The 19,374-nt window shown below is 57.0% G+C and overlaps 1 protein-coding gene across 3 annotated transcripts in view; it reads right to left on the bottom strand.

Moving 5' to 3' along the window:
• Positions 1 to 19,374, bottom strand: part of Rfx2 (regulatory factor X2) — a 63,520-nt gene that overhangs the window by 13,378 nt on the left and 30,768 nt on the right. For 2 of the 3 annotated variants that reach the window (XM_052746822.1, XM_052746821.1), the window contains exons 2-6: positions 17,698 to 17,789; positions 13,081 to 13,170; positions 11,303 to 11,373; positions 10,444 to 10,705; positions 5,840 to 5,914 (exon numbers count right to left, since the gene is read on the bottom strand). In XM_052746822.1, the coding sequence (XP_052602782.1) occupies positions 5,840 to 5,914; positions 10,444 to 10,705; positions 11,303 to 11,373; positions 13,081 to 13,170; positions 17,698 to 17,781 (582 nt within the window). In that variant the 5' untranslated portion in view covers positions 17,782 to 17,789. The remainder of the gene's footprint in view (positions 1 to 5,839; positions 5,915 to 10,443; positions 10,706 to 11,302; positions 11,374 to 13,080; positions 13,171 to 17,697; positions 17,790 to 19,374) is intronic. The other variant, XM_052746823.1, reaches the window with a different exon arrangement.

Below are 19,374 nucleotides of genomic sequence, written 5' to 3'. Positions count from 1 at the left end.
ACTTATTTTATGAGCCCCCATGTGATGGAGACAGATCAGGCTATGTCTCCAGGCTGAAATACAGCACATAGCACCACATACCTGGGAACACCAAAGTCTCCTAAGCCCACACTACAGTGACAGACTTTATGCAGAGACATGACAGTGTACATGGACTCTTGTGCTCTAGGCCACAGGTCACTGGTGGCCTGCTATCCCAAGCCCCAGAGTCAGAGGGCTCTGGGTAGAACCCAGACACCCAGGAAGGATCTAAGAGTCAGCAAAAGGTGCAGGCTGAGGCTGTGTACAGAGGCCATGGCTGAGGGAGGTGCCAAGAATCTACCACTGCTCCCTGTGGGTGCTGCCACCCTCCTGTCTTGATACTGTCCCAGAGGTCAGTCATGTGACCTGACCCAGTGGCTGCCCTGTGACTAGGTGTGAGCTATGATGCTGGCAAGGAGGCTGAGTCCCTCTACACGTGAGGCTACAGTGCCTTGTGAATGGTGTCTGCTGCCCATCCAGCCCCTCCTAACCTGCTGTCTCTTGTGCCCATGCTTGTGCATTCCCTGGACCCAAACTGGGCAGCAGCTCCCAGGGAAATCACTGTTAGGGAACAGGCTACATGGTTGGGCCCCACTGCAGAGGGGAACAGGTTGTGATCCTCTCTAAACAGGGGTGTACTCTGGGGAATTCCTTCATGGGGTCAGGCAGGGTGTCCCACTGGCCTCCCTCCTTCCTCATCCTGGGGACATGCTCAGTGTAGATCAGAAAGCCGGGTCAAAAGGCTGTCCTGGGGGCACAGCAGACGCTCCAAACAAAAATGCAGGTGCCACACTTACAGGGTAACTGGCTGAGTGGGCAGAAGGCTGGGTGCCATGCTGTGTTTGGAGAAGGCCCAGGCATGTTTTTCTGGCACCACAGGACCAAGCGCTGGCTCTCTAGAGATGGCAGGCCACAGCCTGGGAGAGGTGGAGGGCTGGCTCTACCTCTGGGCAAACCAGGTGGGCTTCAAGGGGTTGAGTAGGAGTTGGCCGCCAACGCTGCTGACTGCTCAGGGGATGTGGATCTCTGAGCACTGAGTTAGGGCCTTCCGGCCATCCTGCCGCCCTGCTCACCCAGGCCCGCAACTACACCCTACCCTCCAATCAGGAGCCCATCATGGCTGGTGCTGGCCAGGGTGCCAGTCCCTCAGCTGTGTGTGACTCAGGAGCAGACATCCCTGCTGTCCGCACCGTGCAGGTGCTATCCGCACCGTGCAGGTACTGTGCACCAGCTATCTCAGCACCCTAGAGAACAGGCTCTTGTCCTTATTCTCCTAACGGGGCAACAGGTGACAATTTAAACAAGGAAGCAGGCACATGCCTCTGATGCCCTAACTTGGGAGGCTGAGGCAGGAGGACTGAGACTTGGGGGCTCTGCTCCCCATTGGGACAGAGTGCTAGGGCTCTGACTTCCTCCTGGTGCCTAACAGTTAGCCTTCATTGCCCCTTCTGACCGGCTGGGGACAGTGTCCTTCTCTTCTCTCATCTTGAGGCAGAACTCAGTCACTTCCAGCCATCCATGGGCCTCCCACTCGATAGAATACAGAACCACTGGGCTGATGTCCCCAGTGCTGAGCCACGGGGTCATTCCACTCCTCGGGGAGCGTGATCCAGCCCCGTGTGCTGCACAGGAATCCAGCGAGAACTTGGCTCTCACACACCAGGGCCACTTGGACCCTTGACTTCCTCACAGCCCTGTGAGGCAGGGGTAGAACTGGGGTTGTTCATGCTGGTGCCCCAGGACCTTGACACAACACTTCAGGACCAAAGCTGAGAGTAAGGAGTCCTGGAGAGGAGGAGACACTTGTCCACGGGAGCCTGCAGGGAGGCTCTGGGATGAAGGCTGCGGCTGTCCCTTTGTCACCTGATCCCGGATCTTTCCTGAAGGCTGGAGAGCTTCTGTGGTGTGGGAGGAGGAGAGCAGGGCGATGGGGGGCTCAGGGTCGCTGGGTCGGGAGGTCAGGTCCAGTTCTGGGGCTTGGCTGAGAGTGAGGGCGGGCTAGCAGGATGGCTCAGCCAGCAAAGGAGCTGGTCTCTGGGACCCTCACCGGGGAAGGAAGAACCGACCGACTCCCGCAAACTGTCCTCTGAGCTCGGCATGCACACTGAAGCACTCCCAGGCCCTCACCAACAGACAAAGAACTATCGTTTTAAAGAGTGAAGGTGCCATGGAGCTGGGGTCTGGGATGGCAGTGCTAACTTGTCGTGTGGGGTGGGGTGACACGTCACCACTGTCACACGACAGGGTCCAACAAGGCACTGTGCTGGCTGGCTTTTGTCAACTTGACCCCAACCTTGGCTTATCTGGGAAGAGGAACCCTCACCTGAGGGACTGCCCCCACCAGATTGGCCTGTGGGACATTTTCTTAATTAGTGATCGATGGGGAGGGCCCAGTTCACTGTGGTGGTGCCATCCCTGGGCTGGTGGCCCTGGGTTCTATAAGAAAGCAGGCTGAGCAAGCCATGGGGAGCAAGCCAGTAAGCAGCTCCCTCCATGGCCTCTGCATCAGCTCCTGCCTCCAGGTTCCTGCCCGACTCCCTGGATGATAGAGCATGACCTGAGGGTCATACAATGAAACAAACCCTCTCCTCCCAGTTTGTTTTTGGTCATGATCTTTATTACAGCAACCGGGACCTGACTACCGCACTGCTATGATAGAGTCCTCAACAGCCGTCAACGGGGACCTGACCACAGCACTGCTATGATAGAGTCCTCAACAGCCGCCAACCAGGACCTGACCACAGCACCGCTATGGTAGGATCTGCAACAGCCGCCAACCGGGACCTGACCATGGCACCGCTATGGTAGGATCTGCAACAGCCGCCAATGGCCACGTGCTACTGGGAGGTGGTGGAGCCTTCAGGGGCAGGGCTGGCCGAGAGGACTTTGGTGGCAGCTGCTTCTTCCTCTCTATTTTGGCACTTATGGTGAGTGTTTGGGCCTCATCTGCCACATACTCCTGCACTGTGTCCTGTCTGTGTGGCCCGGTCCCAGCTGGCTGTGGATCCTCGGATGTTTGTCACACTATCAGATGGACAGCTGGCCACTGTGAGCACGTCCCACAGCAATGCCAGATCATTCCTGCATCTCAGATTCAAAACAGGACGTCACATCTTTCCAATTTAACCTTCTGGCCTGGTGGTAAGGAAGGGCCGAGTTGCACTTTGTAGACAGTCAGGGTACAGTGTGGACCTGCAGGAGTCCTGGGCTGGCTGAGCACAGGCTCAGTCTCCAGTATTGCCTTCCCGGAGGCCGGGCACCTGTGCTGCTCCAGCCCTTGATGGGTGGTCGGATGGGTGGCCGTTCCCAGCAGTTGCTATAGTGGCGGCTAGAGAGGGAGCTGTGACTTCTCCTAGGGGCCTGCTCTCCACTAACCCTGCTCCAGCTGTCTCTGCTCTCTAAACCAACTGTGGAGATGACGGGGCTGAGGTCCCCTCACGGCAGCATGGGGAGACGCATGGCCCCATCGTGGTGGCTAGGTAACACCCAGAGGCCACCAGGGACACGGCCATGCTAGACACGGAGCCCCAGGACCCTCTGTCTCTAGTTGGAAGGATCAAGAGCTAGCCTGAAGCTGTGATGTCCTAACCCTCCAGAAAGCCTTACCAAGAGCCACAGTGGCCACAGACAGCCCTGGGGACAACGGGGCAGGCCACCAGCAGCTCTCTCCTCTCCCTCTCAGGCTCTGTCATCGGGCAAGACAATAAGCTGTGTGCTCTCTCTCTGGCAGTTTCTGTAAAGATCTGACCTCTGTTTCCCTTGCTCCTACGTCACCAAAGCCCCGAAGGCCAGGAGAGTATTCACCTTGGTAAACACTAGGGGGAGCAGCCTGGAGTCCATCTGTTGACACACAGGTTAGAAAGCAAGCAAGCTCCCTGCAGCCCTCAGTGAGCACCGTGTGGTCCCCCCGCAGACGTTCTGAATGTCCCACAGACACAACTTGGAGGCTCCGTCCCTGCAGCTGCCTCTCCCCGGCTCTGCAGGCTGAGGTGGTCCATTTGCCTTTAGCCCCAGCCTGGGGTCAATCCCAGGCTTCCCCTCACAGTGTGACCTGGGTGGTGTGTGGCCCTTCCCTCCAACACACCAGAGGCTCCTCCCTTGGGCTCTGTCCCCAGGACACTGTCTAGCAGAGGAGGGTGCTGTTAATCCTGGAGGGGTTGGGCCCTGGTAGAAGGAAATGTCCCTGTCATTACCTCCTGTCACAGGCTGCCTGGGACAGCACCAACCTTGCAAGCCCTCAAAGTTTCTAGACTTTTCTCTAGATCAGTGTCTGCTCCTTTCCCCAGAGAGTCAGCCTCCCACAACAGTCCACTGCGAACCTGGGCCAGCAAGAAGGTATTGTGTGTGTGGGTTGTGTGTGTGTGTGTGTGTGTGTGTGTGTGTGTGTGTGTGTGTGTGTATAGGGGTGTCACAAGATCAAGCTGGAGAAAAAGCAGATGTTAGAAGCCTCAGAGAAATCTACTTTTGAGGGCCATGTCAGTGGCCATAGCCCAGTCTGGCTTCAGTAGTGGGTCTTAGTTTTTGAAAGCCCAACCCAGTTCGGTGTGGTGGTACACTCCTGTTGTCCCAGCTCTCAGGAGTCTGGGACAGGAGGACTTCACGTTCAAAGCCAGCCTCAGATACATAGTGAATCCCAGGCCAGCCTGGGCTACATGAATGTCTGTCTCAATAAACAAACAAGAATAAGTAAATCAAATCTCCAACAGTCAGGCCAGTGATCCCAGAATGTGGGTGGCTGGGGCAGGAGGACGTGGAGTTTGGACCAGCCTGGGCTACATAGCAAGGCCCTGCTTCCTAGTAAATAAACAAGACAGAGAGGGGCCCATATGCTGGACAAGAGGCATTTGGGGGTGTTGGAGAGGGCAGAGCATTCCTTCTCAGCTCTACAGTCATATAGGAAGTCCTACCCTCCTCCAGGCCCAGCTGGCCATGCTGAGTCTGGCCCAGGGCGCTCACCTCCCAGAGAGGCCTCCATCACAGAGCAAAGTCAAGAGTGTCTGCACCTGCCACCTGCTCACATTGCCAAATTACACAACTGAGTGCCTTCATGGCAACCCAGTCCCAACCCATCTGCCCCTTTAAAAAGTTGTATTTTTGCTTCATTTTAAAATTTTCATTATTACTGTTTTTAGATTTATCTTATTTCACGTGTCCAGGTGTTTGCCTGCATGTAAGTCTGTGTACCCTGTGCATGCAGTACCCACAGAGGCCGGAAGAGGGCGAGAGATGCCCTGGAACTGGATGGCTGTGAGCTGCCACACAGGTGCTGGGAACTGAACGAGTCCTCTGCTAGCCTTAAATTTGCTGTGCTGTGGAGGTGACCTTGACCCCTGCTCCTTGCCTCAGTCTCTTGCATGCTGGTGACAGGGTGAGGTGTGAGCCACCACACCTGTTTTGTGATGTTAGGAATGGATCCCAGGGCCTCACGCTTGGCCCCTGAGCCCACCCTAGCCCATCTTTTCTGTTTTGAGACAGGGTCTTGCTATGCAGCACAAGATGCCCACAGAGCCGCCACCCTCCTGTCTGGTTGATAGGCGTGACCATGCCAGTCCAGTGTTCTCGCTTCTCGGAGAGCTGATTCTTTATAAGATCTCACCAGTCTACACACTCCACCCCAGCGACACACTTGGGACGCGGGGGTCATCCTCAGACATCCTAACACCCAGGCGGGCCCTGCCTTGGCCGCTTGGGACTGCTGGCTCCTGTTTCCCTCTCCCATTAACTTCTTCAAGGCAGCGTTCTGCTACATCCCTGGGCCTTTCTAACACCTGTGAGCACTCCAGACAGAGCAGGGTGTCCGGGGCCCCAGCGCACTTACATGGCTGTTGAGCAGGCCGCCTTTGTGGGGGGCGAGGCCTTCGCTTTTTTGGAGAGTCTCAATCGCCATTTCAAGCTATGAAGATGTGTACAGAGACAGAGCAAAACCAGAGGGGGTGGGGTGGGGGGAGAGAAGGAAATCAGATGGTTAGTGGCAGGCAGCTCACACTGGTCCCAGCCTTGCATTAACATCCAAATAGCAATGCCAGATAGCAGCGGCGGCAGGGGGTTAACAGTGAGTGAAGCTGCGGCAGGTTCAAGGGCCTGAGCCATGCACCTGAGCCCAGAGCCCAAGACAGCAGCAGAGAGAAAAGTCGCTGGTGGCTGACATCACATCCCAACACAGGACACAAGGCACCAGGAACTAAGCTCGGGCATGTGCAGGCTGAGCATGTCAACAGCAAGAGTCCTCCTCCATCTCGTTATTCACTTGAGCTGGAATGTATGTGTGTGGGTGTTTTGTCTGCATGTCTGTCTGTCAGTGCGGTGAGTGCATACCTAGGACCTGCAGAGGCCAGAAGAGGGTGTCAGATCCCCTGCAACTGGAATTACAGATGCTGTGAGCCACTATGAGAGTTCTGGGACCTGAGTCATGGGGTGCAGGCCACAGTGCACACCTCTGCCTGATGAGGAACCGGGAGTTAGAGGACAGAGCAGGGGAGGGGACGGACACAGAGCCTGGGAAGTGAGTGGGGACAGGGTGGGCTTCCAGGGGAGCAGTGACTGGGTAGAAGACCCGGGTGGAGTGGAGGAGAGAAGACCTGCAGTTATGGTGCCCAGCTGTGGCAGTGGCCAGTTGAGTGTGACCTGGCCCAGCAGCAGGAGCTAACATCAGCCAGGACAGCAGAGGCTTCCACTGGGTTTTGGGTAAGGGCCAGTGGAGTGTCTCACTCACCAGGCTCCCTGGAACCATGTTCAGGATAGAGAGCCCAGGGTGGGCGAGAAGGCTCAGGAGGTAAAGGTGCTTGCCGCCAAGCCTGGTGACCTGAGTTCAATCCCTAGGACCTCCATGGAAGGAGAGAGTCCACTCCCACAAACTGTCCTCTGACCTCTACAAGTGTGTGTGCACACACACAATAAAGACAGTGTGATAAGAAAAAGCAAAAGACCATGGCTTCTGAGGCCCTCGGAGCAATGGTGCCTCTGTGATCTCCCTACAGCGACACCAGGATGAGCTGGGACACAGGCTGGCTCACACGGCATGGAGGGCACCACGGGGCACAGGCTGGCTCACATGGCACGGAGGGCACCACGGGGCACAGGCTATCTCACACAGCACGGAGGGCACCACGGGGCACAGGCTGTCTCACACGGCACGGAGGGCACCACGGGGCACAGGCTATCTCACACAGCACGGAGGGCACCACGGGGCACAGGTGGGCAAGAAGACAGAAGCATGCCAGCAGCAGAGGGCCTGGCAGGCAGCAGGGGTGGCGGGCAGCAGGGGTGGCGGGCAGCAAGGGTGGTGGGCTGGCTGTGTGAGTATCAGCTGAATAGAACAGCAGGCAGCTCCTTCCCACTCCTGGAACCTTCCATGAGGGGCCTAGACAGCCCCGGCTTGGTGGAAGAGGAGCCCTTACTCAGGGGGTTGACAGTGAGGGACAAGTCTGTCACACTATTAAAAACTGCTGAGGCCCCAATGAAAGAGAGCCGGGGGACTGTGGTGGCTCAGCCACCCGTGCAAGTGGAGGTCAGAGGTGGGTGTAGCTAGGACTCTTTCCTGGTCACTTTCTGTCTTCTGTTTTGAGACAGGGTGAACCTGCAGCTTGCTGACTCTGCTGGGCTTGCCATCAAGTCCCCGGGATCCTCCGTCCCCCGCAGGGATGACAAGTGTGCACCTCCACACCGTGCTCTCATAGGACCTGGGGGTCGAACTCAGGTCCCCACGCTTCCTCAGTAGGCACCTTACCCACTGAGCTACTCCCCAGGCCCCATGTCTGTCTGTCTGTCTATCCGCCTTTATTTTTAAATTTGAGACACGGCCTCACTATGCAGCCCCAGCTGGCCTGGAACTCACAGAGATCCTCTTGTCTCTGCCTCCTGAGTTCGGAGATTAAAAGTGTGGGCCACCACACCTGGCCCAAATTTTGTTTTTAAGGATTATATTTATCATGCCAGATATGTGTGTGTGTGTGTGTGTGTGTGTGTGTGTGTGTGTAGGGCGCCACTCATCAACCCAGTGCTTGGGAGGATGAGGCAGGAAGATGGTGAGTAGGAGGCCAGCCTGGGGTAACGGTGAGATGTGTCTCCCCCTAAACAAAACCCAAACCCCTCAAACAACAAAAAGGAACTATACCTATCAACATTTCCCACAGAATTTAGAGTGGAACAATTAAATCTATGTATTCTCTCTTTTAAAAATAACTGGCCCATTACAGTTCAGTATTAATAGTATTTAAAATAAAGAAAAGCTATCTTCTCTGGTTATCAGAAAACTACAGGACTTCAACATTTACATCTCTGCAGATCTCCTCCATCTCAGGTTCTAGGGGTGGCGAGGTCCCTGCTCTGCATCCCGCCTGCCCTCCCAGTTTAGAGGGACCGTGTCAAAAGAAACCTGTCCTCACAGAAGTAAACAGCTGGGCAAGGAGGCTCTTTCTTGTCCCACCTCACTGTGAATCGCTCTACTTGACACCACACCCAGACTCAGGACAGGCAGGTCTTTAAAATGTATCTGTAACCTGGAATCTTGATGCCACATCTGTGAGCTCCCCACATGCAGTCAACATTTAAAATACACTCAGCAAGGCAAAAGGCAAGGGCAAAGTCAGGAACCTCCACCCTCCCAAGAAAGTGGCGATACCTGGGCAGAACTCGAGAGAAACATCAAAACTCCCTGCAAGCAGCAGAGAGTGTGCAGCAACTGGTTGGACCCCTCATCAAACAACAACGCTATTAGCAGCAAGAAAACCCCAAACATCTGACATGGTACCTGGGGGCCGGTCCGTCAACACCAGCTGGCTCGTGGCTAGCCCACAGAATGCAGTGTTCACCATGACAAAGAATACAGACTTCACAGTGGCCCAGAAAGGTCATCAACCAATAATAACTGCCACAACAGCAGACCCTGGGAGGACAGAGGGATGGGGCAGCTAGAGCTTCCCAGAGTGATGCTGAAGATACCCTTTGCTACAGAAAACTATGAGGCATCCAAATAAGGAAGAGTGAGTCTGCACACAGAGTCAACAAGGCTATAAGACGACAATATGTGGAGCTGGTGTGAATGTTTGCGCGTGCGCGTGTGGAGGATGAGGTCCACAGCAGGAATTACGTCTTACATTGCTCTTCCACTGTATTCAATGAGGTAGGCTCTCTCAATCAAACCCAGAGCTCACAGATATGGCTCATCCCTAGAGAGCTTGCTCCAGGGACCCAGGAATTCGGTGCCCCTCCCCAGCACTCACATGCAGTTTGGGATCCGAACTCAGGTCCTCGTGCTTGCACATTTAAGCACAGAGCCATCTCCCAATTATTTTTTAAATAATTTAAAAAAGAAAGCACAGACACAGGAAATGTTTGCAAATTATGTATCTAATGGGAATTTGTTTCTGGGACGTAAAGAATTCTCCACATTCAGGAGCAGGAAGACACCAGCCTGGCTGAGCCGTAAGCGGACTGCTCAAGTAACGCTCAACCACAGGGCAAGCGCTGGCTGTCTACTGTTCCCAGCTAGAAAACACAAATTACCACCAGACATGCTCCACTACCAGGATGGAGGGAAAAAATGTCGACAACTCCAAGTGCTGGCAAGGAAGCAGCTCTTACCCCTGACAGGGCAGCTCAATGGACCGCTGGGAGATGGGAAACAGACGGCACAGTAACCCCACTGGAGGCGTTTACCACCCCAGCCCCCCCAGAGACAGCACCCTGACTGCACAGCCCGAGTTCTTCACGGTGTTCCCAGCCAAGGCCTCTGCTGGGGACACAAAGAACTGTGGACTCACATCAAGGGGTCTTGACGGCCACATGCTGAGGGCAGGAAACCAGCCCCGGGGCAGCCTCAAGACTCAGGGTCAAACCACCACAACAGTGAACAGATCCACGGCTGCCAGCATTGCAGGTGAGGTTTTTGGGGGGAGGGGGGCTGGGGGGTATGTGCCATGAGAATTCAGGAACCTACACACACATCAAGTCCTGCAGGGTTCTGCATTAAAGAGTGGGTGTGACTGTGTGGCAATTAAAAAAAATGATAAAATATCAATAAATATCAAAAACACATAGCTAGACACATGGGAGGCTGAGGCAGAGGACTGTGGGTTTGAGGTCAGCCTACACTACAGGGCAAGTTTCGGACCAGCCTGGGCTACACAGCAAGACCCTGTCTTAATTCTCCTTTTCCCCCAAACCCCCAAGTCCAAATCAGAGCTTTATGCTGTGTCCCTGCACCGACAGGCGCAGCGCCTCCAGCAGGGCCTGTGCTCCCCAACACCCTCAGGGCCTTGTCTTTCCCTAGTGGGGAAGTGGGGCGAAGGGACCAGCACACTGCCTGCTGTCTCTGTCCCTCGCGTCTAAGCGTCCGCAGGACCCCGACCTGGTCCTTCCTACCTGAGTGGTGGATGCCGAGGCAGCAGGACTACCCGCTGGCTGCAGGGCCTTGGTACATACCGTGGCAGGCGAGGAGCGCGCGGTGTGGGCCAGGGAGTGTCTCGCGCTGTCCATGCCCCCATGGATGAGGTAGGCTCCCGCGCCAGACACGATGGGGGTCCCTGCGACATCCATGGTGATGCCCACCATGCCGTGGGAAGGGACTGCCGGTGGGGAGGAGGCCGCCACTGTCACCTGAGCGCCACTCGGAGTCTCAAAGTAAGACGCTGCACTGCTGGGGGCATAGAGCTGAGGGTCTGGGTTGTAGGCATAGGCCGCTCGGCTGTGGGAGAGAGCGCCATCATTTTATAAGAAATACGTGCTAATAAGAGAGCGAAAGGAAGAAAGAAGACGCGGGGCTAGAGGGCTCCTGCCGCTGCCGCTGCGGAGGACCCAGGTTCGTCCCAACACCCACTTGGCAGCCCACAGCCTCTCACAGCCACTTGCCCTCCAGCTCCAGGGGCCCTAATGCTCCCTGCTGGTCCGATGGGCACTGCACTCACATGCACTCATAGGCACATCCACAGGCACACACACTGCATACATCCTCACCACACACAAATGCACACACGCAAAAGAGGGATAGAAGAAAGAAAATTCTAGAAAGTTCCAGGACATCTTAAAAATTGGAAAATAAGCTTTGTAAATGGCCCAGAGGGAAAGTTCACAGGCCACTGCTCTCTAGGGGACTGTGGCTTTGGTTTGATATTTTTATCGAGTTTTCTAGAAGCCAAGAGCACCAAGGCCCATGGTTCTGAACTCGGACCCCAGGACAGGGAGGGACATGACAGTGTGGACGTGCTCAAACACTTCCACGAAAGTCCCACAGAGAGCAGGGGAGTCCAGAGTCTGTGGGGACCAGGCCCACGGGGACACGTACATGGCTCCGTTGGCGTAGACTGCGTCCCCACCCTCCACGTACTGCACCTGCGCGGGGTACACATGCTGCACCTGTAACACACAAGTGGTGCCCGTCACACAGGGCCTTGCTGGGGGGTGATGCAGCTCGAGTCCATGGACATGGAGCTTAGTGGCTTATGTAGGTACCTAAGTATCCATTTGTTTATCTCTGAGGCAGCCTCATATAGCCCAGGCTGGCCCTGAACTATGTAGCCGAGGATGACCGTGAACTCCTGACCCTCCACCTCCTAAGTGCGGTGCTGTGCCTGGTTTAGGTGACAGCTAAGTAGCTTCTGCTCCATGTGGGTGGGACCAGGGACCAGGCTGCCATGGGGGAAAGCTACCTGTTTCAGTTATGACGGAGGGTGTGTGGTCCCCTGGAGGGGTGGGAGAGATGGGGGCCAGGCTGGAAACAAAGGCAAACCTGCTCCAGCACCTGTGATACCACCCACACCCACACCCTGCCTCCCCTATGCCCAAACTCCCCCCATCCTACCTCCCCGCCATGACCACCCCCACCCACATCCCACCTCCACCCTACCACCCCACTCCTGCCCACATCCCACCTCCCACCTCCCCCCATTGCCCCACCCCCACCCACATCCCACCTCCACCCCACCACCCCACTCCTGCCCACATCCCACCTCCCACCTCCCCCCATTGCCCCACCCCCACCCACATCCCATCTCTCCTCACGACCAACAAACCCCCACATCCCACCTCCACCCTCACCCCACCCACCTCCCACCTCCCGTCCATGGCCTCCACCCCCACCCCCACCCCCACGTGGCGGGCAGCTCAGCCCCCAGCAGATGCATATACTGGATGTCCAGTGTTGTGGCCCAAACTTCAGCCTCTCCTCAGCCAGTCTGTGGGACGGCTTTCTGGGGTCCCAGACTACAGTGGCCCACCCACAACTTGAGTGCTCTGAGATCTGTGTGGAGTCCCCAGGGAGAGGAAGCCTGGACCCAGTAGGAGACAGCTCAGGGGGAGGCATGTGCCAGATGAAGTGTGGCCCTAATTAGTCTTAACAACAGAAACCCGGAGTCAGATATTGGGGTGAAAGCTGAAAGATCAGAGAAGCAGCCACCAGAGACGTCTTCCCTCTCCTAAATCCCAGACTGAGCGGGCTGGGTTCTGTTTCTGTGGATCCTCAGACTGAAGGGTGGAGGTCCTGTCTCCACCCCCTAGTGCTGGGATTAAAGGTGTGCGACGACACCGCCGCTGTTTCTCTCTTAGACTGGTTCAACCCCTTAGAGCCCCGGTGCTTTCTGGGGACACGGGAAACCGTCCCTGGTCTTCCAACAGTCACAGTCACCCAGGCATCTCTCTCAGGAGCAAAGGCAACTTAGCCCTAGGACTCCCCCTCTTTGGTTTCTTCAGACAGGGTTCCTCTGTGTAGCCCTGGCTGTCCTGGATCTCACTCTGTAGCCCAGGCTGGCCTCAAACTCACAGAGATCCGCCTGCCTCTGCCTCCCGAGAGCTGGGATTAAAGGTGTGCACCACGACTGCCTGGCGTGCCCTGTGCCTTTTTGTAAATAAAGTTTTATTGGTACTCTGTCCCTTCCTCACACATCACTCTGGCTGTTACAGAGAAACTGCTTCCCTTCACTTGTTGCATGTGTCTCGGTAAGTGAATTTTTTCTTTCAACAGAGCTTCCAGAACGCTCTGGTGACTGTAGATACTAGTGACGACAGGAAACAGCTCGTAGGCCAGAGGCTGCTCACAACTACTAGGTGCTCAAGGGGTGTCCTTACCTGTGGTGGCACCGGTTGGACTCTGGGGAGGGTGAGTGGCTGCATCGGTGCCCCCTTGGGAGTCGAGCCTGCGGCTTGAACCAGTACCCTCTGCAACAGACAATGGGACAATCAGACCCACTGGATCAGCACTGGGGAAGACCCACTGAGAACCACATGGCTTGGCTGTCCCACTCCGACTGCAGTAGCACACAGGGACCCTCGGGGATGCAGACACAGGGCCACGGGGATGCAGGCACAGGGACCCACGGGGATGCAGGCACAGGGACCCTCGGGGATGCAGACACAGGGACCCACGGGGATGCAGGCACAGGGACCCACGGGGATGCAGACACAGGGACCCTCGGGGATGCAGACACAGGGACCCACGGGGATGCAGACACAGGGACCCTCGGGGATGCAGACACAGGGACCCTCGGGGATGCAGGCACAGGGACCCTTGGGGATGCAGGCACAGGGACCCTCGGGGATGCAGACACAGGGACCCACGGGGATGCAGACACAGGGACCCACGGGGATGCAGACACAGGGACCCACGGGGATGCAGACACAGGGACCCTCGGGGATACAGATACAGGGACCCTCGGGGATGCAGACACAGGGACCCTTGGGGATGCAGGCACAGGGACCCTCGGGGATGCAGACACAGGGACCCTCAGGGATGCTGGCACAGGGACCCTCGGGGATGCAGACACAGGGACCCTTGGGGATACAGATACAGGGACCCTCGGGGATGCAGACACAGGGACCCTCAGGGATGCAGACACAGGGACCCTTGGGGATACAGATACAGGGACCCTCGGGGATGCAGACACAGGGACCCTCGGGGATGCAGACACAGGGACCCACGGGGATGCAGACACAGGGACCCACGGGGATGCAGACACAGGGACCCTTGGGGATACAGATACAGGGACCCTCGGGGATGCAGACACAGGGACCCTCGGGGATGCAGACACAGGGACCCACGAGGATGCAGACACAGGGACCCACGGGGATGCAGACACAGGGACCCTCGGGGATACAGATACAGGGACCCTCGGGGATGCAGACACAGGGACCCTCGGGGATGCAGACACAGGGACCCACGGGGATGCAGACACAGGGACCCACGGGGATGCAGACACAGGGACCCTCGGGGATGCAGGCACAGGGACCCTCGGGGATGCAGGCACAGGGACCCTCGGGGATGCAGACACAGGGACCCACGGGGATGCAGACACAGGGCCATGGGGATGCAGGCACAGGGCCATGGGGATGCAGGCACAGGGACCCTCGGGGATGCAGACACAGGGACCCTCGGGGATGCAGACACAGGGACCCTCGGGGATGCAGATACAGGGACCCTCGGGGATGCAGACACAGGGACCCTCGGGGATGCAGATACAGGGACCCTCGGGGATGCAGGCACAGGGACCCTCGGGGATGCAGACACAGGGACCCTCGGGGATGCAGACACAGGGACCCACGGGGATGCAGGCACAGGGACCCTCGGGGATGCAGACACAGGGACCCTCGGGGATGCAGACACAGGGACCCACGGGGATGCAGGCACAGGGACCCTCGGGGATGCAGACACAGGGACCCTCGGGGATGCAGGCACAGGGACCCTCGGGGATGCAGTTACAGGGACCCACGGGGATGCAGGCACAGGGACCCTCGGGGATAAACACAGGGACCCACGGGGATGCAGACACAGGGACCCTCGGGGATGCAGATACAGGGACCCACGGGGATGCAGACACAGGGACCCTCGGGGATGCAGATACAGGGACCCACGGGGATGCAGACACAGGGACCCACGGGGATGCAGACACAGGGACCCTCGGGGATGCAGGCACAGTGTCCCTCGGGGATGCAGATACAGGGACCCTCGGGGATGCAGACACAGGGACCCTCAGGGATGCAGACACAGGGACCCTCGGGGATGCAGACACAGGGCCATGGGGATGCAGGCACAGGGACCCTCGGGGATGCTGGCACAGGGACCCACGGGGATGCAGACACAGGGACCCACGGGGATGCAGACACAGGGACCCTCGGGGATGCAGGCACAGGGACCCACGGGGATGCAGATACAGGGACCCACGGGGATGCAGACACAGGGACCCTCGGGGATGCACACAGGGACCCTCGGGGATGCAGACACAGGGACCCTCGGGGATGCAGGCACAGGGACCCTCGGGGATGCAGTTACAGGGACCCACGGGGATGCAGGCACAGGGACCCTCGGGGATGCAGATACAGGGACCCACGGGGATGCAGACACAGGGACCCACAGGGATGCAGACACAGGGACCCTCGGGGATGCAGGCACAGTGTCCCTCGGGGATGCAGATACAGGGACCCTCGGGGATGCAGACACAGGGACCCTCGGGGATGCAGACACAGGGACCCTCGGGGATGCAGACACAGGGCCATGGGGATGCAGGCACAGGGACCCTCGGGGATGTTGGCACAGGGACCCACGGGGATGCAGACACAGGGACCCACGGGGATGCAGACACAGGGACCCTCGGGGATGCAGACACAGGGACCCACGGGGATGCAGATACAGGGACCCACGGGGATGCAGACACAGGGACCCTCGGGGATGCAGACACAGGGACCCTCGGGGATGCAGACACAGGGACCCTCGGGGATGCAGACACAGGGACCCACGGGGATGCAGACACAGGGCCATGGGGATGCAGGCACAGGGACCCACGGGGATGCAGGCACAGTCAGGTGCAAAGCCACATACACACGGGCATTCATGAGAACACTCCATTGGGAATATGAAGTTCAGGCCCAGGAGCTAGGGTCAGGAGGTGGGTCATCTCCTGCAGGGGTCCCTGTCCCTACTCTGTCCCTTACTGGCCAGAGCAGTATCTTGGCTGTTTTGGATGTAGGAAGCAGACCAGATGTGGGGCAGAGGTTGCAGCGGGGAGGGGAACACAAGGGGCTGTGATTCCCCCACTTTTTAAGTGCTGCTGAGAGACTGAGAAAGGGCACGTTGCCCTCTAGTGTTCAAGGATGTCACTGCAAGCCAAGCCAGATCCTGCCATGACTGGCTGGGCCAGTGGGTAAGGGACCAACCATTGTGAGCTACAGCCAGACAAACACCACTGGGGCGCAGGCCACTGCAGGGACCCCAACACATGACTATAGACACGCTGTGACGTCTGTCCTCACACTTGAGAAAGCGGGGCTCTGATACCCGCCACAGCATGGAGGGACCTTGAGGACAGATGTGGGCTCCAGGACAGGAGAACCCAGAGACAGGAAGTCGGTCAGGACAGGGAAGGGATGCACAGCCGCCGAGGGGGGTAGACTGGGGGGGAAAGCGATGGAATGTTCTGGAACTAGAGAGACAGGATGGCTGAATTCCGTGACTACAATAAAAACCAGGATGCTTTCACATGGCTCATTTTATATTGTGCCAATTCCACCTCAATTAAAGGATGAGGGGGCGGTGCTGGAGAGATGCTCAGCAGTTAAGAGCACTGGCCGCTCTTCCTGAGGACCTGAGTTCGATTTTCAACACCCACATGGTGCACAGCCATCTATAACGGGATCTGATGCCCTCTCTGGCATTCAAACGTGCGTGCAGATAGGGCGCTCATATACATACATAAATAAACAAATAAATCTAAAAAAAAAAAAGAGTGATTAGGAAGCGCTGTAAAAATGGCCCTGGGTAAGAGCCCTTACTGTACAAGCTGAGGACATGAGTTCGAATCCTAGAACCCACACAAAAAGCCAGTGTGGCTTCCAGTCCCCGTGACCTCAGCACCCAGGAGGCAGAGACAACAGGTCACGGGGGCTCTGGCTGGCAGCCTCGCCCACTCCATGAGAGATCATGTTTCGGCAGAATAAGTTAGAGAGGGAAAGAGGCCTCACACCCTCTCCCTGGCAACCACACACTACACCCAGGTGTGTGCCCACATACAGCATAACCCCTCACCATGGTGGCACACACCTGTGATTCCAGCACTCAGGAAGCCAAGGCAGGGGAATTAGCTGCGAATCTGAAACCAGTCTGTGTACAGAGTGAGAACTCGTTCAAAATAAATAGATAGATATAGATAGATAAGTGTGGCGGGGCTGTAGCTTGACTAACATGAACGGCACCCTGGCTACCATTTCCAGCACCATATAAATGAGGCTCAGGCTCCATCAGATCCTGTCTCCAAACCCCCCAAAACTACAAATATTAGGGTTAGGTTGGATGTGATGAATATCAGCAACCCTAGCCTTCAGGGGAGGAGAAGGTAAGGCTGAGGCAGGAGGAGGGAGTGGAGGAGATGGAGGAGGAGGGGATGGAGGAGGAGGAGGAGATGAAGGACAAGGGAACGGAGGAGGAGGGGATGGAGGAGGAGGAAATGGAGGAGGAGGGGATGGAGGAGGAGGAGATGGAGGAGGAGAAGGAGGAGGAGGGGATGGAGGAGAAGGAGGAGAAGGAGATGGCGGAGGAGGGGATGGAGTTGGAGGAGGAGAAAGGTGGAGGAAGGTAGAAAGGAGGAGAGGAGGTGCCATCCTAAGAATCCTGTGCACATCTGTGGTTTTCAGGGTTCCTTTGGTGGCACCTTTCAAACACCAGGGAGAGCGCGGGAACGGCGCAGCGGGCACAGTCACCTGTGGGGAGGCTGGCACGGGCTGGGCTGCAGGTCGCAGAGTCACTGATGCTGGCGAATCTGCTCCGCCCTCGGAGTTCTGCATGCTCGGACCTAGAGTGGAAGAGAGCCGTGGTGAGGAGGCGACCACACACCCTGGATTCCCGGGAACCAAACTCTGCAGGCGCTTCTAAACCAGAGTTGAAGCTGAGGGACCCTGGCCACTGAGGCGGGAGACAGCTCCATGGATAGAGCTCCTGCCGCACAAACAGTGAGGACCTGAGTTCAAGTCCTCGGAGTCCATGTACTAAACAGGCCTGGGGTTTGCGCCTTTCCCCGGGCCATCTATGCTGCCCTACAGCCTTTCTTGTTCCTGTGGCCTCCGGTCAACCCCCAGCCTCCCGCCAAACTCTATCGCAGGGTCTCCCCAGGCAAGCCTCGGTCCGCATTTGCTGCCCCCTCCACCGAGTTCTGCGGTGCTGGCGCCTCCACCTTGCCTGCTTAAAGTCGTTTATTTATTTTTTATTTTAAAAAGTTTTATTTATTTCACGCGTGCGGGCGTTTGCCTACACGTGTGCGCGCACCACGCCGAATTGGGTGTGAACGGAACCAGGTCCTCTTGGAGAGCAGACGGTGCTCGTAACCGCTGAGCCGTCTCTCAGGCCCTAATGCCTTTTTTGTTTGTTTGCTGTTTAAAGACACAACAGGTTAAAAGAGTGTGCCCCCAAGACGCCAGGGATGAGCCCGCCGGGTTCCCGCCCGCCTGCGCTGCCCAGGGCGAGCACTAGATGGCGCCAGAGCCACGCAGCGCAGGGCGCACAGCGGCGTTGGACCGAGGTGGAGGCCGGAGCGTGAGGCGGTCAAGATAAAGCGTCTGAAGCCAGCCTGGGCTGTATCAGACTCTTGGCTACGAAAGCAAAGCAGAAATATTTTGTAAGAAAAATCTCTTGTATATACATACACAGGAATGAGTAAGGAGCGATGAATGAATCCAGCGTTTGAAGCCGAGGGCTCAGTCAGCAAAGTGTTTCCCTGAAGGTACGAGGACCCGAGTTCGCACCCCAGAACCCTCTACAAAGCTACGCACACGCTTGGTGACCCAGCGATGGTGGGATGAAATGCAAAGATGGGCTGGGGGTAGGGGCTGTTCCTGGAGTTCACAAGCCAGCCTGGGCTACAAAGTGACTTCCAGGCCCGCCTGGGCTACCGAGTGAGACTCTGTGTCAAACAAATAAAACTTGTCACCAAAGTCTCACAAGAATGTCTGAAGTGACTAACACCCAGTTGCTTCCATGTCTGAATAACAGACACCTCAGCGGCTCTCCAAACAGGCCTACTGAAATCCGCTCTCCCTCCAGCTCCTGTCCCGGTGTTCATCTGAGAGGCTCAGGGGCAAGTCTGAGCACAGGCCCACTCAGGCGGCTGTCTTACCCTGGCCAAGAACAAAAACTCCAGTGTTCTTCCTCAGAAAATGAATGAGAACTGCAGACTGTGAGAACATTAGTTCTGAGCAAGGGTCTCATGTAGCCTAAGCTGGCCCCAAACCCTATGTAGGCTGGGCATGGTGGCCCACGCCTTTAATCCCAGCACTCAGGAGACAGAGGCAGGCGGATCTCTGAGAGTTCGAGGCCAGCCTGGTCTACAGAGTGAGTTCCAGGACACAGGGCTACACAGAGAAACTCAGTCTTGGAAAAACCAA

The sequence above is a fragment of the Peromyscus californicus genome, unplaced genomic scaffold, assembly GCF_007827085.1.
Source record: "Peromyscus californicus insignis strain IS unplaced genomic scaffold, ASM782708v3 Scaffold_1__1_contigs__length_55948999, whole genome shotgun sequence".
Taxonomy (NCBI): Eukaryota; Metazoa; Chordata; class Mammalia; order Rodentia; family Cricetidae; genus Peromyscus; species Peromyscus californicus.
The sequence above is the reverse complement of the archived record's forward strand: the minus strand, read 5'-3'. Positions and strand labels throughout refer to the sequence as shown.